Source organism: Trachurus japonicus, chromosome 6, assembly GCF_045865225.1.
Source record: "Trachurus japonicus isolate A0001 chromosome 6, Traja_1.0".
NCBI classification, from domain to species: domain Eukaryota; kingdom Metazoa; phylum Chordata; class Actinopteri; order Carangiformes; family Carangidae; genus Trachurus; species Trachurus japonicus.
In genome coordinates, this window is record NC_140912.1 from 17,356,738 (window position 1) to 17,371,582 (window position 14,845).

General features: G+C 40.5%; 3 protein-coding genes across 4 annotated transcripts in view; 1 reads left to right on the forward strand and 2 right to left on the reverse strand.

Annotated features, from left to right (window-relative positions):
* The window catches only part of mapk8ip2 (mitogen-activated protein kinase 8 interacting protein 2), a 27,155-nt gene extending 21,426 nt beyond the window's left edge, over positions 1 to 5,729 (reverse strand). Inside the window, exon 1 of one of the 2 annotated variants that reach the window (XM_085779444.1) lies at positions 5,106 to 5,729. In XM_085779444.1, the coding sequence (XP_085635570.1) occupies positions 5,106 to 5,170 (65 nt within the window). In that variant the 5' untranslated portion in view covers positions 5,171 to 5,729. The remainder of the gene's footprint in view (positions 1 to 5,105) is intronic. The other variant, XM_085779445.1, reaches the window with a different exon arrangement.
* Positions 5,730 to 6,935: 1,206 nt separating this feature from the next.
* On the reverse strand, positions 6,936 to 9,114 carry LOC146985952 (zona pellucida sperm-binding protein 3-like). The gene is made up of 8 exons (XM_085779451.1): positions 8,626 to 9,114; positions 8,413 to 8,531; positions 8,175 to 8,278; positions 7,914 to 8,091; positions 7,684 to 7,801; positions 7,500 to 7,582; positions 7,209 to 7,408; positions 6,936 to 7,053 (listed from the first exon to the last, which is right to left on the reverse strand). Exons 1-8 carry the CDS (start codon positions 9,058 to 9,060, stop codon positions 6,989 to 6,991), a joined length of 1,302 nt encoding a protein of 433 aa, XP_085635577.1. The 5' UTR covers positions 9,061 to 9,114; the 3' UTR covers positions 6,936 to 6,988.
* Positions 9,115 to 11,172: 2,058 nt separating this feature from the next.
* LOC146985953 (zona pellucida sperm-binding protein 4-like) lies at positions 11,173 to 13,490 on the forward strand. The gene is made up of 8 exons (XM_085779453.1): positions 11,173 to 11,530; positions 11,656 to 11,840; positions 11,941 to 12,038; positions 12,255 to 12,412; positions 12,493 to 12,685; positions 12,785 to 12,977; positions 13,074 to 13,149; positions 13,308 to 13,490. The coding sequence occupies exons 1-8, from the start codon at positions 11,221 to 11,223 to the stop codon at positions 13,391 to 13,393; spliced, it is 1,299 nt and encodes a 432-aa protein (XP_085635579.1). The 5' UTR covers positions 11,173 to 11,220; the 3' UTR covers positions 13,394 to 13,490.
* The last annotated feature ends 1,355 nt before the right edge of the window (positions 13,491 to 14,845 follow it).

The window sequence follows — 14,845 nt, forward strand, 5'->3', positions numbered from 1 at the left end:
AACCCAGACAGATGCTCTGTCCTCTCCTTGAAGTGTGAAAACGGTCCCTGACCTCATCTGCACACATATACACAAACAAAGACATTCATGCATACAAGGCGCTCACTCCTTCGTCTCGACAGCAAACAGTTCCCTATTCTCTTGATGTCTCAATTTCTCTTTCAGCACATGGTGAAATATTCTATATCATTTTGAGTTAAGATTCCATATGAGATAGTAGAGTTTTAGCCACTACTGCAGTGTTGTCATCACAAGCCCATGATTAGACATCCAAGTGAGCGTGCAGGGCCTGTCACACCATATTGTGTGCTACTTGCTGCTTATCTGACATTGCAATGTGACGTCTCTTGCATCCAGTCACCTCTGCTTGTGACTGTTCTTATCGATTAGGATGTTGAAGCTGAGGCTTTAGAGCTCAAGAAAGAATCATCATTAGAACAACTGTCTGGGATCATGCAGGAAAAAAATGTCCTGCAACACCCTAGTCTCCATCTATTTTGAATTGTGACTTGCTGAGCAAAAATGAGAATCCTACCATGAGAAAACAGGTCAGCACAAAATTACCATTCAATGATGCTGGTCATAATGGCGCAATGGCACTCCCATATGAGGGCTTTTCTTCCACCTCTATGTCTTCAGGTCTCCCTCCTTTCTTTCATTTTTCTCTGGGCCCTTTCAGATTCAAATGTTTTCCCCATCCCCCATTATGTTCTAATTACTCTGTTAATCAGTTCTCTGTAAATGTTTCCATTTCGATGATCAGTCAATACTTTTAGTAATTTATAGGGGTCAACCGATTATTGGCATGGCCGATAATATCTGAATTTTTACGAAAATTGTCAATTTTCACAGATAACAGAAAAATAAATGTATTTTAAAACACGTTCCTTTGGCTGTGATGCAGCTGTCTCTCTGCCTGAAGTCACCTCTTGTAACAATGTCCCGCCCACAGCCCCCACCGAACCAAGATTTGTGTGGGAGTTTGTGTTTTTCCTTAAAAATTTAAGGTCTTTTTATCACAGATTTTCAGTGTACAAAAAACAAACAAATAGTATAATGTATTCAGTCCAATCCCAAGTGTTTTATTCTAAATTTTGACACCAAAATTTAAAGTTTTAGTGCAAATAATTTTCGGTTCTAAATATCGGTTATCGATTACTAATAATCCGTATCATTATTGGCTCTGAAAAAACCCTGTTTTCTGTTTTAGTAAACTCAATCTCTGTTGGACCTAAGGAGAAAAAAACTTTATAGCTATCACTTAAGTAACCCCATTCAAATGACAAGAGTACAAAGCATAAAATAGCATTACTGTATAACTGCAGTTCGCAGATGTCAATAATTAAAAAAATGAAATGACAGAGTGTAAATTTCATTTTCTCCTGTGCTCTCTGACACTATAATGATAAGATTAAAACAGATCCAGACACAAAGGGGGGCTGCAATCGGGACTTTGCAGTAATTGAGCTGCCTTTTAACCATGAGCACCTGCTCCACGGTGACATCATCATCTTTAAAAAAAAAAAAAGGACATTTGATGTGGTTGCCACTGACTCATTAACAAGATCAATTTTGCAGGCGTTTCACCCGTCTCCAGTAATGTACACACACCCACACAAAAACACACTCAGGCGCGTGCACACACACACACACACACACACACATGAGTCATGCATTTAACCATTTAACCTAATGAAGCTCTCTCTGTTGTCTTCGTCAGATCCAAATCTGAAGATCACGCCGTATTTGAACTGAAGGCGGAGACGATGCGTCAGTTTGCTCAGAGAGGTTGATTTTAAGATTTGGCTGGATTTGAATAAATGAAATCATCAAAAGTAAAGTGAATGCAGCTGATAGATGGGAAACACCCAGGGGCATCATACTGATGGAAAAGAATTTCATATGGACTGCATAAATATGAGTCATTCAGTCATTCTTAAATGGAAAAACAAAGCTGTAGCAGCATCCACTGAGAAGACTGACAGGTGAAAACAAGCCAAGTGGTGGTTGTACACAGAATGAGGGAAACGAAAAAGAGGAACGCCACAAGAGTGATAGGATGATAGCATGGGGGAGGCAACGATGGAACGCTTAAGCTAAAATGAATCTGTATTTGATTTAAGCCTCTTACCCCATGATAACCATACCCACCACCGCCCACTGGCCTCCCTCTGCCTTCTCCACACAGCCTTTAAAGAGTCGAAAGGCAAAAGTGGAACATCAGCTGCTAAACATATGGACTCACAGGCAAAGGAATGAGGGGAGGAAGACTTCATGTAAATATGAGAAAGTATAAAAGCACATAAAAAGCTCTTTTTGCTATGCTCAACCAAATAGTTGTTGATTTATTTTGTGTTGGTTGAAGTGATTACGTAACTCAGAGTCAAATCCAGTTTAAATAGGCTTTACTTAATTGTAAGAGGTAATATTTATAAATATCAATAAAAAAAAACGCCAAATCTTAGGTCTGACATTCAAAGAACAAAAGCTGCAGGTTTCTGTCAGATACACATTACTTGGCTAAGTCACCTAATGTTTTGTACATTTAAAATACAAGAGATAAACTTCATCTCAGTATGTGATATGTTGAATGCAGAGCCACTTTAATAAAATGGATCCAAAATGAAACCCGGCAAATTCTGCCACGATTCCAAACCCAAACAACCTAAAAAAGAAGAACCAAAAAAAAAGGATCTCCCACCAGACTGCTGCCTCAACAAATCTACGAAAGACAGCACAAACAAATGCATCCACAAAAGGTAATGGGTGGCCAGTACTTTAAGAGTACAACATTTTAATATGTCAGCACTTTTGTCTTAGGTTTAAGCAAACCACAGCAGGGTCTATGTTGGCAGAAAAACTATAAGATACCTGCATTTTATATTTATGTCATATTAAGTTGAAGTCTGGATGGGAAAATAAAGGAAAACACCACATTGATTCCCAATGAAGTTCATTCTGTTTGTATGAAGCCATAAAATATATTCACATACTCTAACGTACAGAAGAGAAATGCCAAATATATAGGTTGAAATATTAGTGAACTGTGTCAGTACAGGATGATACAGTGTGTAGGCCCATCTCTTAAAGCTTGTACTTTCAGTGGAGAGAGAGAGCTCCCTTAGAGCTGGAGAAATTATAGTCTGTCATAAATTTCTGGTGCTCAGGGGAAAAAGATAGGCTCTTGCGGATTATGTTGCCTATTGGAAACAGTGTTTAGGTTATGTAAGGCAGATTACTGTACCGCACCATCACAATGCCGGTGATTCCATCCATGAAATATGGAGAAAGAGACACACATGTATAAACACAGAAACAACAACAACAAAAAACACTATTATGTGTAATTCATGTATGTAAAAGAAAAACAAATCTATATGATTATAGGCTCGCTTAAATGTACTGGTATTTCAATCTAAAACTAAATAAGACAAACAACAAACTGCTGTTCTCTTAAACGGATCAAAACATTGGGGTGTAACTGATCAGTCTCCACCCTATTCACATAATAGACTGGTGCACTCTAAATTGATTATTGACGTCTCTCTAGTGGGCTTTATTCTCCATAGATACGATCACTCAACACACAGATATAGATTTGGAGAAGGCTAAGTGACAGTGAATGTATCAGCAGGTCAAAAGTGTGTATAAAGAAAGAGCTGTACCCATTATTCCTCTGATACATTTAAGATTAGCTTGCTCAGATTATTGGCCAGTGCTGCTAATTAAAAATGTTGATGTAATGGCCAAAGCTTGGCTCTGTGCTGTGAACTAAGGTCACTGGTAGTGATGCAAAAAAAAAAAAAATCAGGTCTATTGATCTGATATGATCCGCTCATGAGATGAAGCTGCAGTATGTAACCAAACCCTGCGTGAGTGCATGTTGTGGATATGAAATCCTTTGGGAGATGGCTCGCTAATGTGATTGGACTGAGTAGGATATGGGACATGTGGAGGCAGACACAGGGACAATGAAATGCTATTTGAATTGTATGTAGCCTATTAGTGCTGAGACCCTCCACTATCCATTTGTTCATGTTTCTTCTTCCTACCAGTCTGTGTGGGTGAGTTATAGCTGTGTATAGCTGGAAAATACAGTAATATATGACACCAAGACAATAACAAATTATTGCTTTGGTTGTTGAGTAGCCAATAGGATATGTGGGATGGTAACAGAGAGAGGTGGTCGGCATGAGATCATTGCATATGGAAATCGTATCCAAGTAGAAATACAATTACATCTGTCACATCCCTGTGACATATTCCTACACTGAGCCTCCAGGAAACAGCAGATCTGAATATTGCAGCAGCCTCCACACAATTTCAGCCAAACCACACCAAAGTGTTGCAATTTTCCACATCTCTCTACAGGGCCTCATTTACAAACACTGATCCTAGACAACTCCATGTCCTCTCTTTGCGTCTATATCAGCCACAACCTCAGAGTATACTGTCGCTTTAGCACTGATTCTGCACTAGTTATTGATCCTTGGTAACTGCCAGTACAATCCTACTCACAATTGTGGTTGGGCAAGAGGAAACCAGCAAGCAGATTTGTCATATTGTGTGTCGCAGAGGTCACATTTAAGGCGTTTGAAAGAGCATCAATATCAGTAGGACTTCCTTAAATCATTGTTCAGCAACATGCCCTTGCCTGGGTAGGACTCAACAGGGCGTGGGCCTCATACCGAGAATGCGCAAAGCGGGTGACTGACGCGACAGCTAAAGATCAATCATTTGCCATGTATTTTCTTTTACCATTTACCCTCCCTCCCCTCCCTGCGGATGAAAATGTGACAGTTGTCTTATATAAAGCAAAACCTCAACAAGCGCCATCACGCACCAAAACACAAACAGGCAGCACAGTTAAAACTGCAGCTCATGGGTAATAGGCGCGCAAGGGGAGGCAGCAGCAGGCCTGGCAGGTTATTCTAAATATCTATTACTAGCAGGCTCAGGATGTGCGCTTTACTGCAGTCATCAAAACAAAACTGGATAGGTAGATGTGTTCCTCGCCCGTCAGTGTCCCTTTCTCCCTTCATCAGCTGTGCACATCAGCCCTCCATCATTCCCTTTCCACTGTCGCTTTCCTTGTAAGCTCTTACCTGCAGCCAGGAGGAGACAGGGAATGGAAAGTGGATAGGGAAAACATCTCAGCCCTGTCCGCCATCTTCTTCCACAAATGACTCAGAGCGACTGCAGAAAATCACGGAAGGAGCGCAGTCCATTCACAGTGGCAGGGTAGAGGACGGACACAGCCGTGAACTGGGGGTGTCTTTCTCTGCGGCCCCCACGGATGCCCCCCTGGCCGCAAAGCCTTCAATCAGACGAGCCTGCTCAGCACCATGAAATCTGCAGTCAACCATCCACACTCGCGGGGTAGGAGGAGTAGAAGGTGTGGGGGTATCAAGGCAGAAATGATCTTCGGAGGCAGCTCACAGCACGGGTGGGAATGAAAATACAATCCTGCGTCTCCCTCGGTAGGTCCACGACGTAGCAGAAGCGCGCAGTATGCGGCCACAGTCCGCGTTAGGCGCTCGCCAAATGTCTGCTGCTGCCGCGATGCTGCCTGTGACACACAACGGATGAGAGGCCAGCAGTGCGGAGACAGGCAGAGACGGAGGAGAGGGAGGAGGAGGAGGGGGAGGGGGAGGGGGAGTGGGGCTAGAGACGGTATAACGTCAGTGCCGTTACCGTATGAGCAGGCTGCCCTGAGTGGATGAGAGCAGAGCTTTAAGCCATGCATGCAGGCTCGGTGTTTACAGTGACATTACACTGACTGTGGAATTTACAACCAGAAGTCATGTCTGAGCACCAGGTCCTCCCCCTGGGTCGGAGGGGAGTGGGTGAGATGGTGGGGTGGGGGTCCAAGGGTTCCCCAGAAAAGACGTGTCTTTTACTGTTTTTCAAACCCATGTTTAGGCTACATCATCTTGCCATAATCTATTGGGCCTGGGCTCCATATTAATTAAGAGAACAGCTCGCTGGACAGTAGGAGTGTCACAAAAGATGAATAGGCCTGCACAGAGCTCAAAGACAAACGCAATGAACAAAATACATTAGTAAATAAGGACTGCAGAATTCTGAGGACATAGTGTAAGAACATCAATGAATTGCCACAAAATAAAATGCAAGTTTCCTACCAGATGAAAACGGATAATATCCTACAAAACTGTTGTGGTGAGCAGACCCTGTTTTTAAACCAGTAGGTTATCATAAGTACATAACACCATCTCTTTCTTAAAGATACCAAAATGTAGGAGAATTTTGTATTGGGATTCCTATTCCTCTTTACCAAACAGTAAGTAAATTATCAGTAAGAGTCACACCTCAGAGTTCAGGAGGTATCACTCTGTACTGAGCAGGCGCACTGTGGAGCTGTTCACTGCCTGTGGTGCTGAAACTGTGTACTTTGCTACAGTACATTTGTGCCACAGGAGGGCGGCAAATACCAACCTATTCATAGGTAAGGCCTGAACATAAGATTTGTATGCTTGTAAGCAGGACCTTGTTCATTCAATATATTACTGGATTCACCAATGAAGAGATGTTGAGTAAACCCTGTTTAATGTTGCATGGATAGAGACTGTAAAGTCTGGTGTAACAGGGTGAGACTGATGAAGTAGTATGTTATACATATAAATGCATATCTTAATCTTACGATATCACAGTCCATTTTATCCCACTACTGATTTGCTTCCCACTCAGCATACATCTTAGATGAAAAATAGGAAAAATGGTTCACCTCAGTGTTGACACAAGCTTTTCACATAATTTAATTTTTATTTCCATTTAATTTATCATAACACAAAGGACAATGTAAAACATATTTTTTGTTGTACTTTTGTGCTTTTGATTACATTAAAAGGAGGTCCATGAAGGTTATTTCCTTATTTAAACTCAACTATTAACAAGAAGGAAGAGAATAACAGATATGAACCAGTGAGAATGTTTATTTTGATGGTTATTGCCATGGCACGAATGGAAGTTAGGCAATCACTTTCTCCATAATAGGGATAGGACCCATGGTGACATCACCTTCCCATTCCAAGACTGAAAAAGAAAGAAGGCATGTGTTAAAGTCTTGCAAAACAGACAAGCACACATTATGGTCATTGTAAAATAACATTAACTCAGAAACTGTCAAATTTTCTATGATATCAAATAATTCACATAATAGTTTTTATATAAATATATAAGTATCATACATTCAGTTTGGGTCTGCTGCTGGGCCACATCACGGCTCTTCCTTCCAGGAGTAGACAGAGAAGAGCCACCGCCAAAGGAACCACCACCACCGCCAAAGGAACCACCACCGCCTCCAACAGATCCACCAGATGGTACAGGTCCAAATCCACCAGACTCACAAGAGGAACAAACTCCATCCTGGCCGCCAGCCTCCCTCCACCTGGAGATAGAAAGAGAGAGAAGAGGTGAGTGCCATATCAGTTCTTCAATCTCACTATTTGATTAACATGGGCATACACTAGCAGACTTACCCGCTAATGTAGGAACAAGCTCTATGACCACTATCAATGGCAACAGCAGTGGATGTTGCTCTCAAGTGGCAGGTAATGTAGAGCTGGTTGAATAACACAAAGTTTAAGTTATTGTTATGTTGCTGCATTTGATATGTAACAAAAAACATTACATGTTTAACTGAGTCTTAATAGAGATACTGACAAGTCCACTTTCAGCACCCTGGAACCTAAAGGCCTCCAACTGGAACTGAAGCTTGTTCTCTGCGGAGCGAGTCATGAACCTTGAGGTAGAGCCTGTGACCCTAGCATCAATCAAACAACTGCATACAAAAGAAACATCATTAAAGATTAACTGAAAGTTAAGTGTTTCAGTGTTCGAAATGATTAATTCTCATTCAAGAGAACAGCTTCAATCAACTGCCTAAATCTCACCCATGGTTCTCGATGAAGGCATATCTGGGGTTGGCGGCTGCGTCAGGTGCAAGAGTAGCTACACAGTTGTCCACATAAACACGGAGGGGCACGTGGAAGAACTGCTTGACTGTAGCCTCAATATTAATTATGTCTCCCAGGAAATACTGGTAGCTTGGCCTCTCATATTGCCAGTCATCTGTGCAATGAAAGAAATTATTATATTATAATGCACACAAATAGATATCTTGAAACACACATGATAAAAGTGTTTTAAGTTACCAGTCATGAGTCTCAGGGTGAAGTACAAGAACTCCTCTGCCACCTTAACCGCAGAGAATGGGATCCAGAGGGGGTCAAGAGGAAGGCTGCTCACATTGTGCTTCCTAAATGATTAAAACACACAGTTACCCATAGTCGATCAAGTCAAAGACTACTGATAACATATCAATTTTGGATTTAGATGTTATGTCATTTGTTTGTTTGTCCATTGTCAAGCCTCTTATTATAGTCTACATACCTTGGGTAGTGACATTCCACAATTACAGCAGCTTTGCTAGTCCTCACCACATTAGAATCACCCACGGGCATGGGATTATAATTCAGAGTAAAGGTGTAGACGAGTGAGTGTTCCAACATCTGGCAAAGAAACGAATATTAGTACAAACAAATAGCAGGTATACGTTTCCTCATAGTTTTGATTAATATTGACTGAATGTTTGGTTGTGCTTACTGTTAATATGCTGCCACAATCATGCAGTTCTGCTTCATAAATCAGTATTTGAGCACCAGTGTCCTCTGCGACAGCACCACAGGTTCCCAGGGTAAGGTCGGCAGGATTGATGAACTGGCCAATTCCAAAGAAGTCCCTCCTGACCTCGACATGAGCATCCCTCTCTCTGCACTCGACAGCAACAGTTGCAGCTGGAACTGGATACCGTAGCTCGAAAGGCACATCAGGTTGTGGCTCAGGCCTGGGATCTTCAGGGTATGTCCAGGTGAGTGGTTTCTCAAATGTCTGTTTTGACTGTTGGGGCGGTCCCTTGGGCTCCTGTTTCACAGGTGGTGATGGCCTCTGGTATTTGGGTTTTGAGCCATACTGAGCATCACATAAGCTGCCCAGCAAGGCCAGTGCCACAAGGCACACAGGAGAAAACTTCATCACCATGGCTTCACAACAATAAGTGATCTTCACAGTTCACCAAGTGCTGTAAGGAAAGCACAAATGTACACCTCCTTTTATAATAGAGCAAGCTCGTTTACTTACATTATGTTCCCACCCCCCTGAGTTGGCCACTCCCCATCAGACCCAAGAAGCCGCAACCTTACTCAACACCTAAAACAGTATGATGGGTTGAGACCATTAAATATTTTAATAAATACAATGTGACTGTGCTAAACAAATATTAGCTGTGGATGAAAGTTGTCTTTTAAACTCAAGATAATACATTTGCCAATATAAATTGATGAGTCTAATGTGCCAAATGATATTTAAATTTATGTAAAAACTATGTAAGGTCATGTAAAAAGCTTTGTTTGGGCAAGTGAAAAAACATGTCTAAATATTTGTCATTTCTATCATCAGAAACTAACGGTCACAAAAAGTTATGTCAGCCAGGGTTAGGTCTACCTGCCCTCAGTATGACATGTCAAGTCTTTGCCAAAAAACATTTTGGAAAGGGGAAAAAATCAATTTGTGTCCAGAGAGTATCAACAGGGATGAACTATCAAATACACAACAGATGTCAAATGTTCAGTCAGTTCCTGCCACGGTAACCAGGGAGCCTGGACCAAGCAGCTTTGAGGAGCAGAGCAGAAAGAAAATCAAAGATATTGTTCACTTATACTTGAATGTTTCGAATGGTTACATCTATTTTGTCGTTCTTGTCATTTCTTTCTTTCTTTTAGTTAGTTTTACTTTGATTTATATTACATGCTCAAAATCCTCAATAGTGACAACTAATGTTGTTTGTTCCACACATCTTTTGAAACACAGAGCAGTGACATAACTGCTGTCCATGAGTTATTTATGTGCCTTACTTTCTTTTTTCTCTTTCTTTTTCTTTTATACATCAATGATTCAGGTGAAGAAAATAAATCAATTTCATATAAGACTTATTGTTTAAAAAGTTTGCCCCACATCCAAAGTGTTGTCAATGACTTTTTCCATGCTCACTGTAGGTCTGATGAAAATGTACCATACGTGACAGCCTCATGTACAAAGAATTATAGATAGATCCCACACTGAAAGAACCAATAGGTTGTAATATAGGTTTGAATATACGTATGTGACATACATAAAATTGGCCGTTTTATATATTTTTTTGTATATACTCATATATGCTAATATATATGGTGCATAGAAAGATAAACTGCATATAGGTTTCATATATGCGCATATATATACTGTATATCCTATATATCCTCATGAGGATATATGCGCATAAATGAAACCTATATGCAGTTTATCTGTGCATATATGCTGCATATGTGCAGCATATATGCACCATATTAGCATATACGTATATATGAAAACAGCCAATTTTATGTATGTCACATATATTCAAACCTATATTAAAACCTATAGGTTCTTTCCGTGTGGGATATGTCATCTCTATTTAAGTTAAATGATCACCCAAAAGTCAAATTGAAGATATTTACTGTTCTGCCCTGTTCTGTTTCTAATATTAACACACTAAAGTTATGGATGTTAAAAATTGAACAATTAATATTATATATTACTCATGTTTTTATTATGGCATAGAGAATATGATTATGTTAAAGCTAAAGATATTTAAAATGTTGAAAGTTATTAATCATCCTAAATCATTTAAAAGGATATTGCTTTTATGTAATTTGTTTGTCTTCAATTGTAGAAGAAAAACAGATGAACTAGGAGAATGGTGACCGCTATGTCATCTCAACCTGAATTTCCAAACATTGACCCTCATGGCACTTGTACATTTGTCCAGCAGGGTTGCACAAATAGCATAAGTTGCTTGCATGAGTAGATACCAATTAATACATATCTATGTTTATCTAGCAGTTTTGTTTTCCGTCACGAACAGAGGTGACACAGTGAAACACAGTCACAGTGAAACTGCAATAATTTTGGTTCAGAGTAATTTTTTTTTTTGACATCATCTTCACTCTCCTCATTGCTCCACCACAGACCACCCAGTAACTGGAGAATTTGATTGGCAGTTGCTGGCAGCAAATAGGGTGTGTGAGAACAACAAGCCAGCAGCACCCTTACCTTATAAAAGTCAGCAAATATTCGCCATATTTTTCACAGCATCTGGTGTTCATCACTTTGTGCTGTGAAGCCATGACAATGAAGCTAATTTGTCTTCTGGTGGTGGGCCTTCTTGTCTGTCTCGCTGAGGCTCAACATTTTTCGAAGCCTCAGACGCCACAACAGCCCCATGTTCCACAAAATCGGCCACCACCACCACGTCAGAAACCTCACCATCACCCTGCAGCCCAGACGCCAGAGAAGGTATCAGTACCAATATTTCACACTTGTGAAGTGGAGGAGAACTACAAGATACAGTGTGGGGCTCCTGGCATCTCTGGTCCAGACTGTGAAACTATAAACTGCTGCTTTGATGGACGCATGTGCTATTATGGCAAATCTGGTGAGTATATCTCTAACTCTCAAAGACTTTAAAAAATTCACTGCTCTAACACAGAATTAACTTTTAGCAATTTGTCCAAAGAACATAGTATGAGCAATGTACTTTTCTTTCTAAATTCTTTTTAGTGACTCTTCAGTGCACCAAGGATGCCCAGTTCATTGTGGTGGTAGCAAGAGACGCCACCCTACCAAACCTTGACTTGGAAACAATTAGTTTCCTTGGAAATGATCAGAACTGCGGTCCTGTTGGTACCACTTCAGCTTTTGCCATCTACCAATTTCCTGTCACTGCCTGCGGCACTGTTCTGATGGTAAGGGTCATCTTTTGACTCCTCTTTTGACCATTTAATTAGTTTTTTGGGACGTCTCTGATGTAGCAATAAAGATTGAAATACTACTAACTTCCTGTAGGAGGAGCCTGGGGTTTTAATCTATGAGAACAGGATGGCCTCCTCATTTGAAGTTGCAGTTGGACCCTATGGAGCAATTACCAGGGACAGCAGCTATGAGTATGTTTTTTTTTCTCTTTATATAACACTGAATGACCACAACAAATAATTACTACATGTGGGCTAAGGCTTCCAGCAGGCTACTCCCTCTAAATCATTAGTATCCCACTATCAACAAGATTAATTGAACTCACAGTGAGGGGTAGTTTATTTCGACATGTTAAAACTGTCTTCGCCGAAATGATTTTCTGACATGCAGTTTGTTTCTTATCATAGGTTGGTTGTTCAGTGTAGATATGTTGGCACCTCAGTTGAGGCTCTGGTCATTGAGGTTGGCCTGGTTCCTCCACCTCCCCCAGTTGCTGCTCCTGGACCTCTGCATGTGGAGCTGAGGCTGGCCAATGGACAGTGTAATGCCAAGGGCTGTAATGAAGGTAAGAGTGGGGGACGTGTTTTGTACAGTTAGTCTCATTTGACTGACTGTGTCACCAACCACGCTGTCTTTGTTCATCAGAACAGGTGGCCTACACCTCCTTTTACGTGGCTTCTGACTACCCAGTCACAAAGGTGCTCAGGGATCCTGTGTACGTTGAAGTCCGAATGCTGGAGAGGACTGATCCCAACATTGTGTTGACCCTTGGAAGATGCTGGGCAACATGTGACCCATACCCTCACAGTCTTCCTCAGTGGGACTTGCTGATTGATGGGTAAGAGTTAGTGTTGTGCTCACTTGGAGATATATCATTTGTTAATATATTTTGACAGTGTGCTTAGACCCTCTTCCATCCTCTTTACTCTTTTCATAGCTGCCCCTACCGTGATGACCGTTACCTGACGACCCTAGTGCCGGTTGATGCCTCGTCAGGACTCAGCTATCCAACCCACCACAGGCGATTTATTTTCAAGATGTTCACTTTTGTATCTAACCCTCCTGCCAATCCTGGGAAGGGGAAGGGAGGGGCTGCAGATATACCGCTCCCTATCCCTGTCAGGGAAAATGTAATGGTTCCAAAAAAATTTTTTTTTTTTTTTAATCTGCTCTTTATCAATAACTTTATCTACATATTTTAAAACAATACCCTCGTTTTCCACCAGGTGTATATCCACTGTGATGCAGCTGTGTGCCAGCCCTCTCTTGGAAATATTTGTGAACCTAGGTGCTTCAGAAAGAGTGAGTATTCATGAATATAATTTGTATATATTTTTTGTCTTGCAAAAACATGTTTGTCTTGGCCAAACATATTTCCACCAAAATTGGATCTGGTATAATCCTGTATCACATAACCTCAGGTCTGACACAAACTAACCAACGTCATGTTTCGTACACAGGGAGAGACGTTGCTGCATCTTTCCAGAAAGAACTCAGGCCTGAGACCATTATTGTAAGCAGTCAAAGGATTGTCGTCACTGAGTGAAATGTCCAGTAACCAATGACCAGATGGAACTTTCTTGCAATGAAATCTCTGCTCCCAATGGTCACTGAGTTTCAAATAAATCATCCAAGTTGTTAAATGTGTTTTCTGATATCATTAAAAGACATTTAGATAGCTATCATTATGATCTCATTGCTAATCAACATTTATTTAACTCTGGAGCAGGAAGTTGTATGATTTTACAGTAATAACAGAAAAAAGAGACAATTTCAAGTTGCTCTAAATCAGTCTTAAAAACTCATTCTGAATTTGTAACCTTAATTAATAACATGTCCAGATGGATTTATTTCAAGACATGTCATGAAGTGTTTGAGCCACTGCAGTCATAAGCTAAAAAAAACATTAGCAAATAAAAGATCATAACTAACTGTCCTGACATTTCTGCTAGTTGACAGTTTTGGTTCACAACAGACTCCTCCTCTGAGACTGGGTCTGATTGAGACTCACACATGTGGCTGAATCTCTCTGGTGTGTCATCCACTAACACTTGATACACACTGCTTTCTCATCAGTCAACTTTTTTACAAGCAGTGGTGGGCAGGGCACAAGGCTTGATTCAGAATTTAGTGTAGACGTGCGTTTAGCCCTGTTTTTCTTCTTCTTCAATTTCTATATGAGAAAACTAACAGGGAAAACCTTATTTAGCACATGTCTGGAGAGCAACTTTGATCATTTAAGCCCATAAATAAACTGGCTTTGCCCATTCTCTATTACTAATCAAGCAATTTATGATTGATTTCAATATCATTATACAATTGTAGATCCTTTTAAAGTTGAATTGTGTCTGTGTGTATGACTGCGTTATAGGCTGCAACACAACATAGCTTACCATGTACATATTTGCTCAAAATCCATCACAATTATATAAATCAACAATATATTATTGCATAATACAACTCAAAAGCACCACAAACTGCATCCGGCAAAAATTATTAAGTTCAGGCTATCACTTTAGAAAACATCATCAACATTTACAGCACCAGCCTGGGATTTTATTGCAGGGCGGTCCTATTTGACTGCACTAGTTGTAGTTAGGACAAGTGTTTGTTTTGTCAGCATAACTTTATTTAACATTAGTGAATGTGGAATACAAAAAAATGTTTGTAACATTGTTAACCTTCAATTATGAAGAGGCTACACACAGCAACAACATTTAGCCTATGTAAAAATGCATAGTTTAAAATCAATCTACAATTTAGGGGTCTGTTAATCAAAGGAGATTTTGAGAAAGGGAAATTATTGATTTTTCAGTTTTATTTGTTCAATAGAAGTCAAATCATGGATACAGTCTATGGTCAAATACAGCAATGGTGAAGTTCAGCGCCACAGCCTACAATAGCCTACTTCATTACCCAGAAATCTTCAGCGTACGGGAAGCTAACGTGTAGGGTTACGACCGTGAATCGACCAATGTGATTGGCTGGTGAACGCAGA